The sequence below is a fragment of the Protopterus annectens genome, chromosome 7.part0, assembly GCF_019279795.1.
Source record: "Protopterus annectens isolate FY-2018-M chromosome 7.part0, PAN1.0, whole genome shotgun sequence".
Taxonomy (NCBI): domain Eukaryota; kingdom Metazoa; phylum Chordata; order Ceratodontiformes; family Protopteridae; genus Protopterus; species Protopterus annectens.
The window spans coordinates 221,509,975-221,533,817 of record NC_056739.1 but is presented as its reverse complement, the minus strand read 5'-3'; the positions used below and the strand labels follow the sequence as shown (position 1 = coordinate 221,533,817).

Genomic DNA, 23,843 nt, shown 5'->3' with positions numbered 1-23,843 from the left:
ATCGAACATCTACATTTATGATAGGTACAAAACTGTACTATGTTCATCGTGCATACAGCTGCAGTCATAACAGATGGGTTGAATCCCAAAGCTAAGAAAGGGGTGGTAGGCACTAGGTGGAACTAGGAGGAGCCAGAATGCCCTGCAAGACTGCAGTGGCAAAGCCTGCTGTAGTTTTGGAGTATAATGGTAGGTGGTAGTGCTTGGAGAAGGTATGCACAGAACTCCAAGTGGCTGCTTCCAAAATATCTTTGGTAGGAACTCCTCTGAGGAAAGCTTCAGAGGTAGCTGTGGCCCTGTGGAGTGAGATCTGATGCCTGCAGGTACAGTTTTACCATGAAAAGAGTAACAAAAGCGTATGCAGTGGGCTATCCATTTTGAGATTGTCTGTTTGGAAATTGGCTTCCCTTGAGCTCCTATAGCATAGGACAGAAAGAGTTGTTCTGATTTTCTGAAAGGCTTTGTTCTGTCCAAATAATAACGCAGCTGTCTGTGGATGTCCAAGGAATGTAGTAGTCTCTCCCCTTTGTTTTGAGGATTAGGGTAAAAGGTAGGTAAGTGAATAGCCTGATTCAAAGCTACCCTGGATACCACCTTTGGCATAAAGGACGGGTTGGTTCGTAAGGAAACTCTGTCCTGATGGAAGATGATAAAAGGCTGCACAGCCATGAGGGCTTGTAGTTCCGATACCCTACGAGCTGAGGTGATAGCCAAAAGGAAAGCTGTTTTCCATTACAAATATTGCAAATCTGTTGAGGCAGCGGGCTCAAAAGGAGGCAAGGTCAGTTTTTCTAGAATGAAATTGAGATCCCAAGCAGGTATTGGTTGTTTCCTTGGGGGTTTTAGATTCTTAGCCCCTCTGAGGAACTGTCTTAAGAGGGGGGTGAGAGAATAAAGGTGGATCAGTGTTGTATTCTGCAGAAATGGCTGAGGCATGGATTTTGATGGAGGAGAATGAAAGTCCACTGCTTAGCAGCTCAGCTAGATACTGTAATATTTGAGGTAAATTCAGTTTTCCAGGATTCTAGCCCTTTTTTGTACCTACCATAAATGTAGATGTTCGAGTGTTCACCCTGCTGCAGTCATCACACTTGGGTTATCCTGTCGTCAGGCGGTCCCGCAGTCGGCCGGAATTCCAAAGTCTTGGTCTGGCATCAGTTGCCGTCGCCTCTTCCCTGACGTCAGTGCGCCAGGGGTATATATAATGCAACCAACGCCATTTTCTTCAGTTTTTCTTGCCCCAGATGTCAGGTGCCCCCAAAAAGGTGGTCAGAATTAGTACCAAATGGAGTAACCACTGCACACACACAAAATCCCTTCAGCTATAAGCAAATACATCAGTAAGGCATAGAAGAGATTTAGCCAGTAGATCAGAGGGGTTGGAGGGAGGGTAACCTGGACTGCAGCAGGGTGAACACTCAAACATCTACATTTATGGTAGGTACAAAACTGTACTATGTTCATCGTGTTACCCTGCTGCAGTCATCACACTTGGGTTGAATCCCAAAGCTAAGGTAGGGGGGAGGTATCATAGAGGGTTAGTGGAGGCAATAAGGCCCTGCAGAAGTGCAGTGGCTAAGCCCGCCCTGGACTTAAGAGTAAAGAGGTAAGTGATAGTGTTTGGTAAAGTTGTGTACTGAACTCCAAGTTGCAGCTTCTAAAATTTTCTTGGTTGGAACCCCCCTGAGAAAGGCTGTAGAGGTAGCTGTTGCCCTGGTAGAGTGGGATCTAATGGTAGCAGGAACTGGTTTCCCATGATGGGTATAGCAGAAACGTATGCAATGACCTATCCATTTAGAAATGGTTTGCTTTGATATAGCCTTCCCTTGAGAAGCTGTAGCATAGGATACAAAGAGCTGGTCAGATTTTCTGAAAGCCTTAGTTTTGTCCAAGTAGTAATGAAGCTGCCTGTGAATGTCCAAGGAATGCAGGAGTCTCTCACCTTTGTTCTCTGGATTGGGGAAGAAGGTGGGTAAGAGGATCGTTTGATTTAAAGCTACACTGGAAACCACCTTAGGCATAAAGGAAGGATTAGTTCGTAGAGAAACTCTGTTTTGATGAAAAATGAGGAAAGGTTCCACTGCCATTAGAGCCTGTAGCTCTGAGACTCGTCTAGCTGAAGTTACTGCTAGGAGCAGGGCAGTCTTCCATGATAGGAAATGAAGATCTGCAGAGAAAGCTGGTTCAAAGGGAGGTAGCATTAGTTTTTCCAGAACAAAGTTGAGGTCCCATGTTGGTGTAGGAGCTCTCCTGGGTGGTCTAATGTTTTTTGCCCCTCTGAGAAACTGCCTTAGAAGAGGATGTGAAAATAAAGGTGGATCTGTGTTGTAGTGAGCTGAAATAGCTGATGCATGGATTTTAATTGAGGAAAAGGAAAGTCATTTGTGCAACATCTCAGCTAAATACTGTAGAATGTGAGGCATGTGAGGCTGAATTGTGTCTTGGCCTTTAGCTTGGTTTCAGGCACAAAACCTTTTCCATTTGTCCGAATAAGCCTTCCTGGTGCTTGGCCTCCTGGCTTCCAGAATAACATCCAGAACTGCTTGTGAAAGAGGAGCTGGTTGGATGTTTAGTTGATTTACCATGCAGCCAGATTTGAAGTTTTGAGCTGGCTGTGAAGAATCTGATTGTTTTGTTGTGTGAGCAAATGGGGTATTTGAGGTAATATCCATGGTGGGCTGTGGGCCATATTTTTCAATAGCGGATACCAGTGCTGGCGTGGCCAGTCTGGGGCTATGAGAATCAGTCGTGGTCTCTCCTTTTTGACTTTCAAAAGAACCTTTGTGAGGAGAGTTAATGGAGGGAAGGCATATACTGTCAGGTTTTTCCAACTGAAAGAGAGAGCATCCACTTTCCAAGCTTGATGGTGAAATGTCCTTGTACAAAATTTTGTCAGTTGGTAGTTTTGAGGACTGGCAAACAGGTCTATGTTTGGAAGGCCCCATTTTTGAGTTATCAATGCAAATATTTGTGGATCTAGTTTCCACTCGTGGGGATCTTTGATGTTTCTGCTGAGGTCGTCTGCCAATGTGTTCTTCTGTCCTGGCAGGAATTGAGCTGGTAACTGGACTTGGTAGGCCAGAGCTGTGTTCCGTAAGATCATTGCTTGCCTGCGTAGAGGGTAGGAATGTGTACCCCCTTGTTTGTTTATATACCACATTACTGTGGTGTTGTCCATCTTTATTGCAAGTTGTCCTGGATGTAATAGATCCTTGAAGGCTGTCAGAGCTTTCTGTACAGCTAGCATCTCTTTTTGATTTATGTGCAGATTTCTTTGATCTGCAGTCCATAGGCCTTGAATGCATTGTCCTGCCATGTGTGCCCCCCAGGCGTAGTCTGAAGCATCTGTTGTAATAGTTTGCCTGGCTGGGGGCAAGGTGAAAGGCTGACCCTTGTTGAGGTGACATGCCTGTGACCACCATAGAAATTCCTGTTGTAGGCAGGGAATGATAGATATCATTGTGTCCAAGCTGTGGCTGTGTTGAGACCATACGCTTTTTAGGTACCACTGTAATTTCCTCATATGCAGCTTCGCAAATGGTATTATTAGTATGCAAGATGCCATGAAGCCCAAAGTCTGCAGAATTTTTCTCGCAGTTAATTGGGTCTTTGTTGCCACTGTCTTGAAATATTGAGTCAGTTGTAGTTGCTTGTCTGGCGTAAGATAAGCCTTCTGGGCCGTTGTATTCAAGCTGGCACCCAGGAATGTCATTTTTTGTGAGGGTACTAGGTTTGACTTCTTTTCGTTTACTGTGTACCCCAGGCAGTTTAGTAGATGCTTTACAAAGGCCAGATGATGTAAGAGAATGTCTTTTCTTTCTGCTTGGATGAGGCAGTCGTCCAGGTATAGATATATTTGAATTCCTCTTTGTCTGCAGTATGCAATTACTGGTGCCAGGCATTTTGTGAAAACTCTGGGCGCAGTAGATAAGCCAAAGGGCAGTGCAGAGAATTGGTAATGGGTTGAACCTGCAATGAAACGGAGGTATCTTCTGCAACTTTGTCTGATAGGGACATGCAGGTATGCCTCCTTGAGGTCCAACGTTACTAGCCATGCTTCCTTCCCCAACATGGGAAGTAGCTGCTGTAGTGTTAGCATCTTGAATTTGGGTACTTGTAAGTAAGTGTTTAGAATTGAAAGGTCCAGAATTGGTCTCCAGGCATTGTCCTTTCTGGGAACTAGAAAGAGTCTTGAGTAAAATCCTTGGCCTTGCTCTCGAGTAGGTACCAGTTGAATGGCTCTCATGTCCATGAGAGCTGTAATTTGTTTTTGTGCCTCTGCCCATTGATTTTGTGGCAGGTTTGGCATTCCTCTTTTCATTGGCAAGGTGTGAAAGTGGAATCTGTATCCTCGTAAAATTATGTCTAGGACCCATTTGTCCTTTGTGACAATGTGCCAGTTGTCTGCAAAAAGTGCGAGTTTTCCCCCCAAGGGGGTTGTCAAGAGAGTATTGCTTGGCCAGATGAGGTGCAAGTCACTGAGTTTGCCTTCTGGTGGATTGAGACCTGTCTTCTCCTCCCTTCTGTGTTGTAGTGCCCCATTGGCGAGGTTTATACTGGGCTTGTGGTTGTCCTCTGCTCCTTGGGCGTCTGTATTTACCCCTCTGTGGTCTGTCAGTGGCTGGAAAGGACCAATTTTTTGTTGGCCAGTTTCTGCTGAAGCGAGGGGGTTGAACTTATAGGAAATCTTTGACTGTCTGCATAGATTTTGCCTTATCTTCCATTTTCTTTAAAACTTCTTCTGCTTTAACTCCAAAAAGAACATCCTGCTGTAAGGGAGCATTTAGTAGTTTTGCTTTAACATGATCAGGCAGAGTTTGTTCCTTTAACCAAGCATGCCTACATATAACAGACCCAGTAACAGCTGCTCTGCAGTAGGCCTCCAAAGAATCAAACCCACATTGTAGGGTATGTTTGCCCACCTTCTCAGTGGCGTGCAACAGATCCTGTACTTCTTTCAATTCAGATTGTTGAGGGAGAGTGGTTATTCTTTGCTTTAACTGAGAGATTAGAAATTGCTGATACTTAACCATGTGAAATTGACAATTCAGTGCCCTCATAGCTAGTGTGGCTGAGGTGTAAACCTTTTCCCCCACCTGTCTAGTGCTCTGGAATCCCTCTCAGAAGGTACTGGGTTTTTAGCCATAGAAGCCTTAGCCCCCTTGGGACCCTGGGAGATAGTCTCTGGGTCAGCTGCAGGGCTTTTGTAAAGAAATTTGTGGGAATCAGGCACTCTGTAGTATCTGTCAGGCTTAGCTGGAGCAGGAGGTAGAGAGTCTGGGTTGAAACTGGATTCTAAATAGACATCATCCACAATGTCCAAAACTGCTGGGATGGCAAGTGGTCTGTGTTGGGGAGTAAAAGAAACTCTCTCAGCCTTTTCTTTGAATCAGAGTAGTCCTGACCTTCCCAGTGAAAACGTTCCTTCATAGTGTGTAAAGTTTCCCCAAAGGAGTAGTCTTCAGGAGGAGAAGCTGAGGGAATAGAGTCCTCAGCATCAGAATCTTCATAAGGAGAGAAGGAATAGTCTTGGTCCTCAGAGAAGTCTAAAGAAATGGACATTTGCTCAGAGGATGTATAATCTTCCTCTTGTCTAGGCCTTTTGTCAGGAGGGGGCTGGGAACCCCTGATTAAAGAAATCAAATATTCAGCCATTTTGAGCATCTGTTTCTTAGGCATGGGGCCTTGAGCAGGAGACTGAAGTGCAGTCCTTTTAGATTTAGAAGGAGTCTTCGACTTAGAAAACGTTTTAATGGTGAGAGTCGGTCTGAAAACGCCTTCAGAAACCGAAGGCGTTGCTGTAGCACCGACGTCTTTTGTAGCAAAGTCGTCGGAAGGGCCTGAAGTAAAAGGCTGCATCGGCCTGGTACATTCCGTCAAACTTTCTATAGCGGTCTCGGGTTCCAGATCTGCGGTAGTCAGGGGCTGCGTCGGAGCCTCACTGAGGACCGGAGAACCGGAGACCGGATCAGCCGAGGCCTCCGAATCTGGATTAGGCCTGGGCTGTCTGTCCTTATCCCTGCATTTTTTGTGCACGCCGGTAGTCGGTTGCTCCGACGGCATGGTGTAGTTAAATTTCCTAACGAAGTAGTGTCGTGCGAAATCAAAGTGTCTTTTAATAGTACGCTTATTAAACCTAGCACAAAACCGACAAGTAGTGACGTCGTGGTCTGGGCCTAGGCAAGGTATGCAATAAGAATGAAAATCCTTATGAGGTATTTGCTTCCCACAAGAAATACAATTGTTAACTTTTTCTGACATCGGTCTGAGGCAAGAAAAGTTTCAACGGGTACTTAGCTTTATAGAAGACTTCGGTCTGAAATTCGAATTCGAAAATCTCAGGAGTCGGCCGACTGGCACTTGCGAACTGCTTCTGCTTCGGGCACCGCGCGGCAAGAAAGACTGAAGAAAATGGCATCGGTTGCATTATATATACCCCATGGCGCACTGACGTCAGGGAAGAGGCGACAGCAACCAATGCCGGACCAAGACTTTGGAATTCCGGCCAACTGCGGGACCGCCTGACGACATGATAACCAAAGTCTGATGACTGCACCAGGGTAACACGATGAACATCAGAAAGGTACAAGACAATGTGATTAGATTACTGTCCTTAATAGACTTGGCAAACAAGAAAAAAAAAAATGAGCTTTCTATTTTAAGCCTTGATATAAATAAAGCTTTTGACTACCTAAGTTGGCCATTATCTGTTTAAAGCTATGCAAATATACAATTTCTCCCCAAACTTTATAGGATTAATTAAAAAAACTATATGAAAAGTACACAGCCTATGCAACAACTGGATCTTATCTATCTAGCCCATTCAAAATATTAAGAGGTACTAAACAGGGGTGCCCCCTCTCCCCATTACTCTTTGCGCTGGCTATTGAGCCTCTTGCAAATTATGTTAGAAATGATGACTAACGTTAAAGGATATTAAGTGTCAGACAAATTATCCCCCAAGATACAACTGCTTGCTGATGACCTACTAATAACTTCTAATGACACTGAAAATTCAATAGACCACCTATTACATAATCTGGACTTCTTTGCAAACATCTCTGGTCTAAAATTCAATCACAACAAAACTCAGGCACTTCTAGTGAATAAAAATGTTACTATGAAACTTAGATCAAAAAGAGACAAACTAGGAGGGCATGAACATTAAATATCAAGGTATCATTATTGAATCTAATTATTAAAAAAATCACTCGCATCTAATTACTAGCAACTTATAAACACAATTACTAGTCTAACTGACAGTTGGAACAGACTCTTCTTCACATCTAAAGACAGACTAACCTTAATCAAAATGATACTGTTACCTAAAATCTTATTCATTTGCCAAGCCCTAATAATGCCCCCCACCTGTCAAAATTAAACAGAAAATTAATAATTTATTATTCAACTTCCTCTGGTATCCCAAAAAAACAAGAATTTCTCTTCTCTGACGTACCACAAGCTGGGATGAAGGAGGTACTGGGTTTTCAAATACTGATTTTTATTTAAACTCTGCATTTATTAACATAGTATTGCTTTGGAATAATAATACTTGTACATCATATCGGAAATCAGTACATGAAACCTTACTTCTTAATAGTAATAGGGCATTGCTTGAACCATATACTCAAATACATACAAACATCTTTGTATGGATTTTAAAAATTTATATTCAAAGTGAAAGGTCAAACTTGTTCTCACACCTCTTATAAACCAAATACTGCTGTTGTTTAAAAAGCTTGTTTTCTAATCACTTAAGAATTTATTAATAATTATATTTCCTAATGCTTACAAGAATGAACGCTTGATATCTTTTGATACTCAGAAAAATGTTAGAATTTAAGAAGGGTGACCTATTATATTGATATCAATTTCTCACAGCTAATAAAATAAGTTCTGCAGACTATTTGATCAGCAGATATACTATGCAAAATTGCAATTGTCTGGACATCCAAACTTGTAAGGATTTTATACATACTAAGCTCGTACCCTCATTAGAGGCATAAAAGTAACTTAAAAATCTTGGATTTTACCTCAACAACTATTAATAGCTCACCCAAGAACACTCCATACATATCTGTTATTTATAAAAATTCTCAGAAATTATTTTAGCAAAACAGATGTTTATTTTTGGAATTATTCAAATGAAGTTAATACACAAGTATTCTCAGAAAAAGATAAAAAAAAATCTTTGTTTACACTCGGTGAAGGAATCCACATCTTCCCTGTTCTGGTGTGTATACACATGGAAATTTTTACTGAGATGTTTTTTCACCCCACACACACTAGCAATAATAATGATGTACAAGATGAAATGAAATGCTAGAGTAGTGGACACCCTGATGCTGACCGGATACATATGGTTGTTAATTGCAAAATAATTTCCCGATTTTGGTTAGACTTTAAATATCTTTGTAAAGCTCTATGGAATGACAACTGTACAATTTCTGACTCACTTATCCTTTTCAATGTTCCTGAAATCATTCCTAAAAACCAAACATTTTTACTATGGTCTATCCTCTCTATAGTGAGGAAAATTGTTAATAAAATTTGGAAATCTCAATCTACTCCTGTCTTTAAAGTTGAGTTTATTCATCTTGTGAAATACATTTGAAAGAATGAGATCGCTACTATAAAAGCAAGGACTAACACAACTCATCATTTAATTGCTTGGACAAAACTGTCTAATCTGCTGGAGAAATATTAAGTATTCTCCTATGCATACTGCAGCTTTAGTCGTTATGGACATTGTATATATAAATTGTTTTTTCTTATTACTATATTGTTAAGTTATTGTGTTATAAAATGAATAAAAACATTTTGAAAAAAAAAATTCAGGCAAATGTCTCATGGACAGTTCTGTGATACAGGTTTCTAGGATGGCAATTTCCAATCCGCATAACACTCATCAGTAGATAGACGGGGGATTCATGGAACGGGTGACTGAGACAGAACCCATGAAGGCATTCAAAAGGGCATGAAACAGGCAGAAAAAGGGTGAAGGGGGAGTTAGAGATACAGCAGAATTAGAATGTTGAATGTAATTAAACTGCAGACTAGATAACTTGACAGTCTTCCTTCTACGATCAGTTGTAACTGTAATGTGCATCTGTTGGCACACACATACCAAATGAAGAAAGAATTAGTCATTCCCCATTTACTTACTCATTATATATTTTCCAAGCATTGCATCCATGCTGAGACATCAACTCTAAGTTTTCAATACGCACTGCTTGATGTTCCAGCTGTGCCATCGAGTTATTGACACACTCTTGCCATGTGGTGATGTCATTTTTCTGACCAGAAGAAGGAGCTGGCAGCTCATACCTATAAAATAAAGTTGGCCAAGTCACAGCTGCTAAAGTTGGTCTTTTCAGCACTGAGGCTATACTTAACTGTATCAAGTTCTTAAAGTTAATGAAATATGTTAAAAACCACCTAAAATTATAAATGCATACAAGTAGCCACAGACTCCAATTCCAGCTGTTTCAAGCATCTCCCTTTTTCATGATGGCAAAGCAGACCTAATTTAAAAGCCATTTATATCAACAATTTACAGACATACCCCACTGGTATAGTGTTGCTCTGGTCAACATCTGTTTTGTCGACACACTTTTACAAATCAGATAGCCAACATTTGTACAAGATCATTATGCTACCAGGGTTGAAGATTCTGCTTTTTCCAGTAATGGTCAATCACAGAGTTGGCAGAATTAGCAGAGATTGGGGGGGCAAAACCTACTGCATACTCCGAGGTTATGTGTTTTTTTAAGTACACTTATAGATGTGTGAATCTGCCAGGAAATTACTGTGAAACACCAAGCTCCATGGTATAGACAAAGCTAGAGCAGACTAAGTCTTAGAACACGAGAAGTTTGGCCAGTAGCAAGAACTGTACCAGAAAGAAAAGAATTCTAAATGTGGTCCTAATTGATGCAGACAGTGTTATGGGCATCTAGGTTAAGACAATGATAGCCAAAAGTGATCAGGACAACATGTAGTTTACAACAAGAGGTAAAAGGACAGTGGTGTGTGATTTTAGCAGAATGAATTATGCTGTGCTGAAGGAGATTGTTAAGACTGGCATATAGTTAGGAATCTAAGGCAGTGAACAACCCATGGGAATAGATCAGGAATATAATACAGTAAAATCTCACTTAACCGCCACCCATGGGGTGTGGCAGATGCCAGACAAGACAGCCGCTTTGTAATTTTTGACTGACTCGTATGCCAGTATAAGAGCAAATCAAACATCACAAAGCAGAGTCACTTTCACTAAATGCAGAACAGCAGGCTGTTCCACATAGAGTAGAAGTGGCTCATCTTTGCCATTTTTGATTGGCTCGTATACTGGCATACGAGCCAGTCAAAATTGCTGGTTGCTCGAGTTCCATTTAATAGAGACTCTATTGTAATCAGGGTTTTTGGTCAATGATGTGAGAAATATGACTTCCAAGATGGATGCACACTGATCTAAAGCTTAACTTCATCTCCCCCCGGTGTGAGCAAAACTGACAGAGCCAGTGATATTGTCAACTAGAGTAAAATTCAGTTATTGACTAATAAGTACACTGCCTACTTGTCAGCAAAAGTACAGTTTTGTACCTACCATAAATGTAGATGTTCGAGTGCTCATACAGCTGCAGTCATTACAGATGGGTTATCCTGCCGTCAGGCGGGTCCTCGGTCGGCCGAATTCCAAAGTCTAGGTCTGGTGTCGGTTGTCGTCGCTTCTTCCCTGACGTCAGTGTGGCAGGAGTATAAAAGAGGCAGCCGACGTCATTTTCTTCAGTTTTTCTTGCCCCAGATGTCAGGTGCCCCCAGAAGGAAGGCAAAACATAATGTTATGCAAACATGCAAAATAGATAAATCAAAAAACTGTAGTTGCAAGCAAATACACCATAAAAGAATACCCCAAATAGGTTGTATGATAAAGGTGTTTGTCATAAGGCCTGTCCTAAGAGGGGACGGAGGGGGGGGTAACCTAGACTGCAGCTGTATGAGCACTTGAACATCTACATTTATGGTAGGTACAAAACTGTACTATGCTCATCGTGCATACAGCTGCAGTCATTACAGATGGGTAGAATCCCAAACTAAGTAAGGGTGGTAGGCACGAAGTGGAACTAGGAGGAGCGAGGATGCCCTGCAGGACTGCTATGACAAAGCCCGCTCTACATTTTGAGTATAGTGGAAGGTGGTAGTGTTTGGAGAAAGTGTGCACTGACCTCCAAGTAGCTGCTTCCAAAATGTCCTTGGTAGGGATCCCCCTGAGGAAAGCTGCAGAGGTAGCTGTGGCCCTGGTGCAGTGGGATCTGATGTATGCAGGCACAGATTTTCTATGAAATGAATAACAAAAGTGTATGCAGTGGGCTATCCATTTTGAAATTGTCTGTTTGGAAATAGCCTTTCCTTGAGTACCTTTAGCATAGGACACCAAGAGTTGCTCAGATTTCCTGAATGGCTTTGTTCTGTCCAAGTAATAACGAAGTTGTCTGTGAATGTCCAAGGAATGTAGTAGTCTCTACCCTTTGTTCTGTGGATTTGGATAAAAGGTAGGTAAGTACATAGTCTGATTCAAAGCTACACTGGATACTACCTTTGGCATGAAGGTAGGGTTGGTTCATAAGGAAACTCTGTCCTGTTGGAAAATGATGAATGCTTGCACAGCCATGAGGGCCTGCAGTTCCGAAACCCTGCGTGCTGAGGTGATAGCTAGAAGGAAGGCTGTTTTCCATGACAAGTATTGTAGCTCTGCTGAAGAAGCCGGCTCAAAGGGAGGCAGGGTCAGCTTTTCCAATACGAAGTTGAGGTCCCAAGCTGGAACTGGTGGTTTCCTTGGGGGTTTTATATTTTTTGCCCCTCTGAGGAACTGCCTTAATAGAGGATGTGAGAATAGAGGAGGGTCTGTGTTGTATTGTGCAGAAATGGCTGAAGCGTGGATCTTGATGGAGGAGAAGGAAAGGCCACTGTTTAACATCTCAGCTAGGTACTGTAAAATTTGAGGTATATTTATTGCCCAAGGATTCTGGCCCTTTTCTTGATTCCAGGAACAAAATCGTTTCCATTTGGTGGAGTAGGCTTTTCTAGTAGAAAGTCTTCTGGCCTCCAAGATGACATCCTGCACCTCCTTGGAGAGGAGAGTCTGTTGGGAAATTAAGGTATTCTCCATGCAGCTAGATTTAGGGTTTTGAGCTGGCTGTGAAGGGTTTTGTAGTTGTGCTGGGACAACAGAAGAGGGACTAGAGGTAGGATCCATGGTGGGGAGTGTGTCAGGCTCTTTAGGAGCGGATACCAGTGTTATTGTGGCCAGTCTGGAGCAATGAAAATCATTTGTGGCCTCTCTGCTCTGGCTTTTAATAGAACTTTGGTCAGTAGAGGAAGAGGCGGGAAGGCATAGACTGTCAATGTTGTCCAATTGAAAGAGAGTGCGTCCACTTTCCAGGCCTGTGGATGATAGGTCCTTGAACAAAATTTTTTCAACTGGTAATTTCTGTGGGTAGCAAATAGATCTATGTCTGGCTGTCCCCATGCCTGAGTTATTTTGGAGAAAACTTGAGGATGCAACTTCCATTCATGTGGATCTGTCATATTTCTGCTTAGGTTGTCTGCCAGTGTGTTTTCCTTCCCTGACAGGAATTGTGCCTGTAGTTTTATTTGCAATTCCAGTGCTGTGTTCCAAAGGGTCATGGCTTGCCTGCACAGAGGGTATGAATGAGTTCCCCCTTGTTTGTTTATGTACCACATGACTGTGGTGTTGTCTGTTCTTATCAATAGCTTGCCTGGATGCAGTAGGTCTTTGAAGGTCATAAGAGCATTTTGCACGGCCAGCATCTCCTTTTGGTTGATGTGTAGGTGCTTCTCTTTTTGGGACCATTTTCCCTGAATGCACTGATCTGCCATGTGTGCTCCCCAGGCGTAGTCTGAGGTGTCCGTTGTGATGATTTGAGTTGCTTGAGGTACACAGAAAGGGAGACCTGTGTTTCTTTGGCATGCTTGAGCCCACCACAAAAATTCCTTTTGAAGGCATGGAATGAGTGGTATAATTGTTTCCAAGCTGTGGCTGTGTTGAGACCATAAGTTTTTTAGGTACCATTGTAGTTTCCTCATATGCAGCTTTGCACATGGGATTAGTAGGATGCAAGATGCCATGAATCCCAGAGCCTGCAGGACTTTCCTTGCAGTTAGTCTGGTGAAAGTTGCCATTTTGCTGAAGTATTGAGACAGTTGCCCTTGTTTGTCTGGCGTGAGGTAGGCCATCTGGGTGGTTGTATTTAAGCTGGCACCCAGGAAAATTATCTGTTGAGAAGATATTAGTTTTGATTTCTTTTTGTTCACTGTGTATCCCAGGAAGTTTAACAGTTTTATTACAAATGCCAGATGCTGCAACAGAATGTCCTTGCTGTCCGCTTGGATCATGCAGTCGTCCAGATATGGGTAGATTTTTATTCCTTGTAGTCTGCAGAAGGCAATTACTGATGCCAGGCATTTCGTAAACACTCTGGGTGCAGTAGATAAGCCAAAGGGCAATGCAGAGAATTGGTAATGGTTTGAACCTGCAAGAAATCTGAGGTATCTTCTGCAATCTTGTCTGATAGGGACATGCAGGTATGCCTCCTTGAGGTCCAATGTTACCAGCCAAGACTCCTTGCCCAGCATGGGAAGAAGCTGCTGTAATGTGAGCATCTTGAATTTTGGCACCTGAAGATATGTGTTTAGGATGGATAGGTCTAAGATAGGTCTCCAATCTTTGTCTTTCCTTGGTACCAGGAATAATCTGGAATAAAAACCTTGACCTTGTTCTTTTGCAGGTACCTCTTGAATCGCATGAGGGCGGAAATTTGTCTTTGTGCCTCTGCCCTTTAATTTTGTGGCAGGTTTGGCATGCCTCTCATTTTTGGAAGGGTGTGAAAGTGGAACCTGTAGCCTCTGTCTATAATGTCCAGAATCCATTTGTCCTTTGTAACAATATGCCAGTTTTCTGAAAATAATGCCAGTTTTCCACCCAAAGGTGCTGCCATTAAAGCTTTGCTTGGCAGACATAGGGGGAAGTCATTGTGTCTGTTTTCTAAATGACTGTGATCTATCTTCTCCACCTCTTGGGGTTGGTGCCTGCCACTGTCTTGCTCTGTAAGATCCTTGAGGTTGTCCTCAACCCCTTGGGCGTCTGTATCTGCCCCTTTGAGGTCTGTCCGTGGCTGGAAAGGACCAATTTTTTGAAGGCCAGTTTCTGCTGAAGCGTGGAGGTTGTACCTGCAGGAAATCTTTCACTGTTTGCATAGATTTCGCTTTTTCCTCCATTTTCTTTAGTACCTCCTCAGATTTAACATCAAACAATACATCTTTTTGAAGTGGTGCATCTAATAACTTTGCTTTGACATGATCTGGTAAGGTTTGCTCTTTGAGCCAAGCATGTCTACATATAACAGACACCGTGACAGCAGCTCTACATGAGGCCTCTAATGCGTCAAAATCACACTGCAAGGTATGTTTACCCACTTGCTCTGCACCATGCAACAAATCCTGCAACTCTTTCAAATCTGGTTGTTCTGTTTGTGTCATTTTGCTTTTTAACTGGGATAACAAAAACTGTTGGTACTTTAACATATGGAACTGACAGTTTAATGCCCTCATGGTTAAAGTGGCAGATGTGTACACCTTTTTCCCCCACCTTTCTAATGCTCTGGAATCTCTCTCTGAAGGTAAAGGCTTTTTAAGCAGTAGAGGCCTTTATTCCCTTGGGACCCTGTGAAATAGTTTCTGGGTCAGCAGCATGGCTTTTATAAAGGAACTGGTGAGAATCAGGAACCCGGTAATACCTGTCTGGTTTAACAGGGGCTGGAGGTAAAGAATCTGGATTAAGACTGGATTCTGCGTACACATCATCCAAAATATCTAAAACAGGAGGGATAGCTAGGGGCCTATGCTGGGGGAGCAGTAGAAATTCCCTGAGCCTTTTCTTGGAATCTGAGTAATCTTGGCCTTCCCAGTGAAAGTGTTCCTTCAATGTATGCAGGGTTTCCCCAAAAGAGTAGTCCTTAGGGGGGGGAGACCGAGGGAATAGACTCCTCAGCATCAGAGTCTTCGAAAGGGGAATAGGCATAATCCTGGTCCTCAGAATGTTCTGAGGTAATAGAAACCTGGTCTGAGGAAGGGTAGTCTTCCTCCAATCTGGGTCTTTTGTCAGAGGGGGGTTGGGAACCCCTGATGAGAGTTATCAAATCCTCAGCCATTTTAAGCATCTGCTTTTTAGGCATGGGGCCTTGAGAGGAGGTCTGAGGACCCTGTTTTTTAGTTTTCATGGCTGCTTTAGATTTAGTGAAGGATTTAATAGAGAAGGTGGAAGGCCTGAAGACGCCTTCAGAAATGGCAGGCCTGACTGGTACTGAAGTCACCGGTAAAATAGTTTCATCGGTATTCAGGGGCTGCGTAGGTGCCTCACTGAGAACCGGAGAACCGGTAGTCGGCCTAAGCATGGTCTCAGTACTCGGTGCGGACCTCGGATGTCGATCCTTATCTTTGCGTCTTTTGCTTAAAACTGGTGTCGGTGTAGCCAACGACATGATATAATTAAATTTTTTGCCAAAATAATGAAGGGCGAACTCCGCCCGGCGTTTAATAGTGCGCTTGTTGAATCTAGCAAAAAAACGGCAGGCCGAGACGTCGTGGTCTGGGCCTAAGAAAGGTATACAGAAAGAGTGGAAATCCTTATGCGGTATTTGCTTCCCACAAGAAGTGCAATTATTAACTTTGTCTGACATCGGTCTGAGGCAAGAAAAGTTTCTCCAACAGGGTACTTAGCTTTAAAGAAGACTTCGGCTGAAATACTTTCGTAAATCTAAGGAGCTGGCCGGCACTTGTGAACTGCTTCTGCTTCGGGCACCGCGCGGCAAGAAAGACTGAAGAAAATGGCATTGGCTGCCTCTTTCATACCCCTGCCGCACTGACGTCAGGGAAGAAGCAACGTCAACCGACGCCGGACCTAGACTTTGGAATTCGGCCGACCGAGGACCCGCCTGACGGCAGGATAACCCATCTGTAATGACTGCAGCTGTATGCACGATGAACATCAACTACTCAAATAACAAAAAGGCTGGAAAAACAGAAGACTTAACTCAGACTACCACCACATGGCACATCTGTGCTTAAATCTGAGCAGACTATGAAACAATAGGAATTGCATGATGTTACACCAGAGTGCCTTCCAGAAGCGCAAGCAAATTTACAGTCTTATTTTAGCTCCACTGTTGAAGAATAAATTGAAAAATTCACTGAACTTTTTCAGTTACCTTCTTAGGTTTTAACCTGGAGTTATATGATGCTCATTCTGGACTTTTGTTTTAAAAAATTGGCTTGTAATCCTATTACCTTGTATGGCTGACTTGTAAAGTTGCATTCAATGGAATAAACTGCCATATTTTACTTTGCTATAAAGCTTATATTATTATTTCCTACTTTTTGAGGCTGATGTTTTATGCCGCTACAAACTAAAGCGTGCTAGTAACTTTGTCTCCCAAAGTGCTCCTCCCAGTTTTGCATTATGCAGGCGGCTTTGTGTTCAGTTAGTATTGCTGTAGCAGTTCTGATTAGTCTAGAACTGTAACCCCGCCTCCCAGTATATTACTGCCACAGCAATACTTGTTCTCACAACCTCCACAAGAATGAGATGCGACTGTAATCTTTTTAATAAAAAAAAAAAAGTTTGGATATTTTTTTAGTCTTTACTCCATTTTACCTATCTCCTAACTTCTTTACTTAAAGGGACAGCGTCAAAGACTGGGATCCCTGACAAACTTTTTTTTTTGTTTTGTTTTTTTAAATTATTAAGACAAATGACAGTACATCCTCCCAAAGGTAATGACGACATATTAACTCTCAATTTACTTTTACTAAATTGGGTGTAGTTTAGCAGTTTTGTTCAGCAGCGTGTCCAGCTTTCACTCTGCTTGAAAGGTACCTCCCAGAATCTGACATAATTTTGTTCACATCCAGCCTCATCCGTACTTAATTAAGCATTACGGTATCTCAATGCTGTGCACAATCTGATTTTGAAATAACTCTTACCAGCATGCATTCATGCAGGCACCCTGTTCTTACTGTTTTGGATTATAAATAAACATGTTGCCTGTTTCTTGGAGAGAAGTTTATCATCCGACGTACCACCATTTTTATCATTAAAATCATCTTGTGGGTGTATCGCGCAGGTTTTATGTTGCGATAAAACATTAGCACCTATATATTAAGATACATTAGAACATTTTTAACCTTGTTTTCCGCAATCTTAACTTTACTGCTGGTTTACGTTTTCTAGTAAACTGCAGGGTTAAGCTCCTGCACTCCTGTGATCAAAACAATGTTTTTTTTTATTTTCAATTAAACCATTCAAATAGCTTGCAACAGTTTCAGAATAGAGCAGCTTTTTTTGTTTTGAGTTGAGGGAGATGCCACCTGAGGAAATTGCACAGGATGCCATATGACCTAGTTACATTTCTGAAAAAATTCAGAGAGGACACAAATGATTAGTGGGTTATGTGCCATCACTGTAATACATGGCAATCATGATCTATTTGCACTCATTTCCAGATATGACAGTTTGCTAGTCAGATTAAAAATGTACATACATGTTGCCATGGTCACAAAGTTGTTTCTTGCTGCTACTCTGAAAGTGTACGCACTCATACAAAACCAATAACTAGAAGAGTCTGTAAAGTTTTATTTCACCACATGCAAGATGAATAAATAGTGGACTCACCACAGGCAGGACTTGCAAGAAACACCTTTCTATGCTGAGTTTAAACTTTTAAAATGGCAATCTAATAAATATGAAAGCCTCATCAAGCTTTTTGGACATTATTCAATCTATGTTAAAGCACTATGTTTTATGCCATTAATAAGATGTTGCAAACTTGGAAGATCTCATCAAATTTCCTGGAGACTGTTCAATATTTTGGGTTACTTTGTTTTATTTAATCACTAACATTTTGTAATGTTACAGTGTTTTAAATGTGTAGTGCATTTTGGGTATAAATTGAAAGTATTGAATCATGATAAGGTATTGCAGTTGATCCAATATATTCTTAGGTTCATAGGTAGGTACTAGGCTATCTGCCCAAGGGCATTTATAAGCCTAGCCAGAGTGTGTCGGCTTTCGCCGCCCCACTGATTAATTAACTGAGCCTCTGTCAAGCAGAGCCAATGAAGTGATCCCAGGGGTGTATTTTCTGTTACCCATCCACTCTTCAAGGCTTCTCTTGAAGAGTGTTAGTGAGGGGCTCTGCCTAATGTAGTTAGGAATTTTGTTCCAAAGCATGGGGAGTCTCTGTGACAGGAATCTATCCCTCCAGCATGTTCTATTTATTGTTGTGGTGAGGTTTAGCTCACTAGAGCGTGTGACTCGCAGTGACTTGGATTTCTTTAGGTGGAGCATGTCCATCAATTCTGAGTTGGACATGGCTTTATAAATCAGGCAGAGATCACCTTAGAGTAAGTGATATGCCACCGAGTACAGCCGGAGTTTTTTCAGTTAGGCTGCATAAGACATATGTTTGAGGCCAGTAATCCTCTTGGTGAGGTGCTTTTGTGGTCTTTCAAGCTGTTGGAAGTGTCTTGTGAGGTACATCCTAAATGGGGCATTGTACTCTATGATGGGTCTGATGAGTGACGAGTAGAGGGGCACTATAACCTCTTTATTTCTAAATGCGAACCCCTTATTAATTAGATGGGCCACATAGAAGGATTTCATAACTACTTTGGCAATATGATTGTCTAAGGAGAGATTACTATCTACCTGGGTCTCCAGATCTCTTATTACCTCTTCTGTATTAAGGGGGCTGCCGCCTATGTGGTAATTCGTGGGTGTTTTGTTTTTCCCAAACGGGATTAACTATGCATTTTTTGCCATTTAGCTTGAGGTCATGACTTTGACACCAGGTGTCTGTTTCAGTAAGGCCTTTTTGGAGGATGTCTGTGTCAGCTGGAGAGTCAATTATGGCTCCCAGTTTGCAGTCATCGGCGAACTTGGTTAGCCATAGTCCTCCTGTGTTTGCCTGTACTTCTGAGAAATATATGCCGAACAGAAGGGGTCCCAGAACAGAGCCTTGCGGGACACCACTTGTGACTGGTTTAGAGTCAGACCTGGAGCCCGCTATTCTTATCGTGTGAGTTCTGTCTCTAAGCCAGTTGGCAACCCATCTTGTGACGTAGGGGTTTATGTTCAGGCTGGTAAGTTTTTCTATAATACCCGAGTGAGGAATGGTGTCGAACACCTTGGCGAGATCAAGGTAGGCTGTGTGAACCACCTTTCCCTCGTCTATGGCCTTGGTAACTGTCTCGAAGAAGTCAACCAGGTTTAGTAGGCATGATCTGCCCTTAACAAAGCCGAAATGGGTTGGGCGAAGTGCTTGGAGGTTCCCAATGTCTTTGTTAATGAGTTCCATGATTGCAGACCAGGCTAGTCAGGCTTATGGGGCGATAGTTACCAGGGTCAGTTGTGGCCCCTCCTTTGTGGAGTGGAATAACCATTGCTGTGCATCACTCTATGAGCACGTAGCTTGTGGAAAGGCTGAGGTTGAACAGCGTGCTTAGGTGGGGGGGGTTAGTTCGCTCTGCAGTTCGTGCAAGACGAAGTCTGGGACACCATCTGGCCCCATTGATGTTGTGTTTTTGGCTTTTGAAAGGGCTGTTTTCACCTGTGCTTCTATGATTTCCAGGTCACTACACTTTTCCTGTTTTGTTGTGGGCCCTTTTGAAGGTGAGAGGGAGGTGAAGTTTGCACTGAATCTATCTGCTAGTATGTTGGCAATATCAGTAGGTTCAGTATATTTTGTGCTATTTTGCACCATCTCAAAGCACATCTGCAAGTTGCCACTTAGATTCTTGACATAGCCAAAGAAGGCTTTGTGGTTATCTTTTGAATCCTTGGCTGTTTTTCTTTCGAAGTTAGCCTTGGATGATTTTATAAAGGACCTTAGTTTCTTACTGATACTGATCAGGGATGTCTTTCCTTCTTGGGATTTGCTTTTTTTCTGAACTAGTTTCCTCCTTTTGTTGTATAACCTGTTTATGGCAGGGGTCCACCAGACTGGTTTCCTTCTCTTAGGGGAGTGAGTCTTGGTTTTGCTAGGGATGGCACGATCCATGCATCCTTGTAGATGCTCATAATGTGCAATTGTAAAGGATTCTGCATCTTGGGCAGTGTTATCCTTTAGCATGGGGGCTGTGAATCTTACCACCTCTGCCTTAAGTAAGGTGAAGTTTGCTTTAGAAACGTTTTTCACTGTGGTTTCCTTGGTTGGGAGTGGTGGTGGGGAGTGGACATCCAGGGTGATTAGTTTATGGTCTGATCTAACCAGTGATGGGTTGACCTCTGGTAAGGAGCACCTGTCGCCCAGGATGGTGATGACCAAGTCCAATATGTTGTGGCCTCTGGTAGGGGAGTTAACCAGCTGATCCAGGGCATTTGAGTTGATAAATTTCAGGAAGCGCTGAGCCTGGGAGTTTGTACTCAAGTAGTTTTCCCAGTTAATGGTAGGGCAATTGAAATCTCCCAAGATCACGGTGTTCAGTAGGACCTTCATGTTTTCCCGTGTCTCAAGAAAGGCGGAGTGGTGGTCTTGAGTCATGAAGGGTGATCTGTAGCAGGCCACAATTTGCATTGCAGATTTGCCTGATGTTAGTTGCACATGGATGATCTTAGAGGTATCATGCTGTGCCACTAACCTGGAGGTGTGGGCATCCTTGATGAATATGGATACACCCCCTCCTTTTGTGTTTCAGTCCGTGTTCTGTGGCCGAAATATGCGGTACGAGTTGTAGCCCAGTAGTGCTGGAGTGCTCTTTGGAGCCTTGAACCAGGTTTCAGTTACTGCACAGATATCAACGTCCTCCATACTTAGGAGTGCTTCGAGCGCATACATTTTGAGATTTAAATTCCTGGCGTTGAGTAGTATAACCCTCATTTTTTTACTTGTGCAGTTTACAGAGGTGGGTTTGAATTTTGAGCCTTGCCTAAAAAAGGCACTATGGGGGCAGCAAGAGCCTTGGCCAGTATTCCAAAGCCAAGGGGTGACAGGGTGTCTGCTTTGGAGCTCTCTGATGCTTTTGCAGGTTTTTATTTAGAGCCTCCACACAGTGGTTGTTTATTTTTCTCCTGATTCTCCAAGTGCTGCAATGCTTATGGTCTACTTTGGACAACTGTCATACAACTATATCTGATCTGCGACAAATTGGTGAACAATGAGTACAACAAAACTACTTTTACTGTGGTCTATGACCGCTTTTACTGGATTTTAGGGAATTGCATAAATTAGATGTCAACAGCCTCTACAGATGAAATGTTGAGTTGTCCGTTTGGTTTTCAGTATATTTTTGAGCAGTGGCATAATCCTCCTGCCCTTTGGCTTTACGAACTACCATGTCCCCAAAGGCATTTTGCATAGAGACATGCACTGTGCTTTAGAGGAGAGTCTGAGTAGTAAAAATGTATATGTTTTTCCTTTTGATATGAATATACTGCAGAAGGTAAATTTCAAGGCACAGAAGATGGAAACCTTGCTGGCGGAATGCACTATTACATTTTAATAGTATGCATTCACGCTCGGTGTTTCCGAACATTGTCAAGAGCCAATTTAAAAGAATCTCTAGATTATGTAGAAATGCTTATGACAGAAAGATACAGTTAAATAATATGGGAGAATTGTTTTATGACAGAGGCTATACAGCATCTCTACTGAGTAGTTTGGGATACCCAGTTTCGGCCATTATGGCCAGTGATATAGAACGCCCCGATTCTTTAGAGCAACTTGGTACCAGGCCTAATTACAGGGTCCAACACAGATTTAATAAGGTACTTTTTACTACAAGATATACCAGTGATATAAAATACATCACTGATATCATAAGAAAGAACTGGAATATATTACTCACAGATAACAAGTGTTCTCAATTACTAGGAACTACACCTTGTTTCAGATATAGAAACAGTAAAAACCCGAAGAGATTACTATGTGTTGATAGAACTAATTCTTTTATCAGAAATATGAATAGGCAGTTATCAAGGCATGGTACTTTTCCATGCAACAAATGTAATATGTGTGAATACATTAATGGTGAGAGTTGGTTTGACCACCCTCATGCTGGTTATACTTTTAGACCGCGTTTTTATGTGACATGTGATAGTACTAACCTTATATATTTGGCAACATGTACAGCATACACAGCATTTTATGTAGGTATGACGTCTCGGAGGCTAAGAGACAGAATGTACAATCATATATATGACATTAGAAAGATGAATTTACGTAGTGCCTTGGCCAAACATGTAGCTGTATATTCTGACCACAGTTTTACTTTTAGGGTTTTACAGATAGTAGGTATAAATAGTAGAGGGGGTGATAAAGTGAATTATTTAGAGGCGATTGAGCTAAGATGGATTTTTAGGCTAAGAGCCCATCTTGAGCCGGGCTTGAACCAATCCATCAGTATTAAGCCTGTTTTAATGGCACGTGATTAACAATCAGTTTTAGCCTAATAGTTCCAATAGTTTTAGTAATTTTATATAATATTCTTATCAGAGTTTCATAAGGGGTTTTGTTGTATTGGGTTTTATTGGTTTTGTTAGGTTTTAATAAGGTGTTTTAATAAGTTGTTTTTGTATTAGCACATTTGAAGCTAGTTTTGTTTCTATGTCATGTGGTTTAAATATAAGGTGATTATTTTTGCCTTATCACTTTATTATTTTTATTTTATTAGTATATAAATTATTTTTCGGTCTTTCATGATTTTCATGTTTTTTTATTTCATTCTTCTGTTCTGTAAGGGTTGATGTATTTTCACATTTACTGTTTTAAATTGCCCAATTGTCTTGATATATCATTTACCTTGATTGCTAATTATTAATTGATGACACTAGGTAATATGTATAAAAGTGCTTCATTGAATGCTTTAGGTTAAACCTGATGAAGCGTGTTTTTGATACACGTGAAAGCGCTTGTTATTTTTGATCTGCAATAAATCGATTTTACCAATATATCGTGGTGGTTTCTACCTGGTTTATTCTTCACAAGGCACAGAAGATACACAAACTGTGAATTTAAGCAAGGGATTTGAACTCTTGTCTCATCAGGCAGCTTAGTGGTCATCAGTCTATCTTAGTGTCTATTGGTTTATCAACTGAACTGCCATCTTACATAGCCAAGGTCACAGTGGATTACAGCTTCTATCCTTGAGTAGTATGCCATGCAGGACAGTTTTGGCATCTCAAATGACTAACTCTAGGTTGTTCAGTAGCATTCCGATGTGAAAGTTTCTAATATACTTGTGAAACTTCTGCAAAACGATTAAACTGTTTGTTTCTCTTGTTCTCCTCCAGCTAAGATTTAAGGAGATGTTTATGAATAAACTATTAAGATATAAAATATACCCTAAACATGTGAGTGAATTTTACACCAGTCTTACATTAACACTTCTTAAGGTGATACAAGATAATATGTATGCATGCATTAATAGTGCATAGTATGGGTGGTCCCCAGATTTCCTTGAGTCTCAGCTATCATTGATGGGATAAGAATGTTTAGTGGCAAAAAGTATTTGCAAAACAGTATAGGAACCAGATAATGATGAGGGCTCCTCAAGTTTATACAGAGACTAAGGACTGCAGTATGTTACATGAAGGGATGAGCTTGTGTGTTTTGGGCTCTTCGGGTAACAACCAAAAATGGCAAAAAGCACTCTCAGAAAAAAAGATTAAAAAAATGCAAACTGTGAATGGCCAAGAAATTTCCCATACCTTTTAATTAACAAGTTAATAAACAGATTTACCTTTTCCTAATAATCAGATTTCATTA

At 41.7% G+C, this 23,843-nt stretch overlaps 1 protein-coding gene across 1 annotated transcript in view; it reads right to left on the bottom strand.

The window, feature by feature from the left end:
- Positions 1 to 23,843, bottom strand: part of BCAS2 (BCAS2 pre-mRNA processing factor) — a 713,255-nt gene that overhangs the window by 491,552 nt on the left and 197,860 nt on the right. The window contains exon 5 of the mRNA XM_044076156.1: positions 9,166 to 9,327. Within this exon, the coding sequence (XP_043932091.1) occupies positions 9,166 to 9,327 (162 nt within the window). The remainder of the gene's footprint in view (positions 1 to 9,165; positions 9,328 to 23,843) is intronic.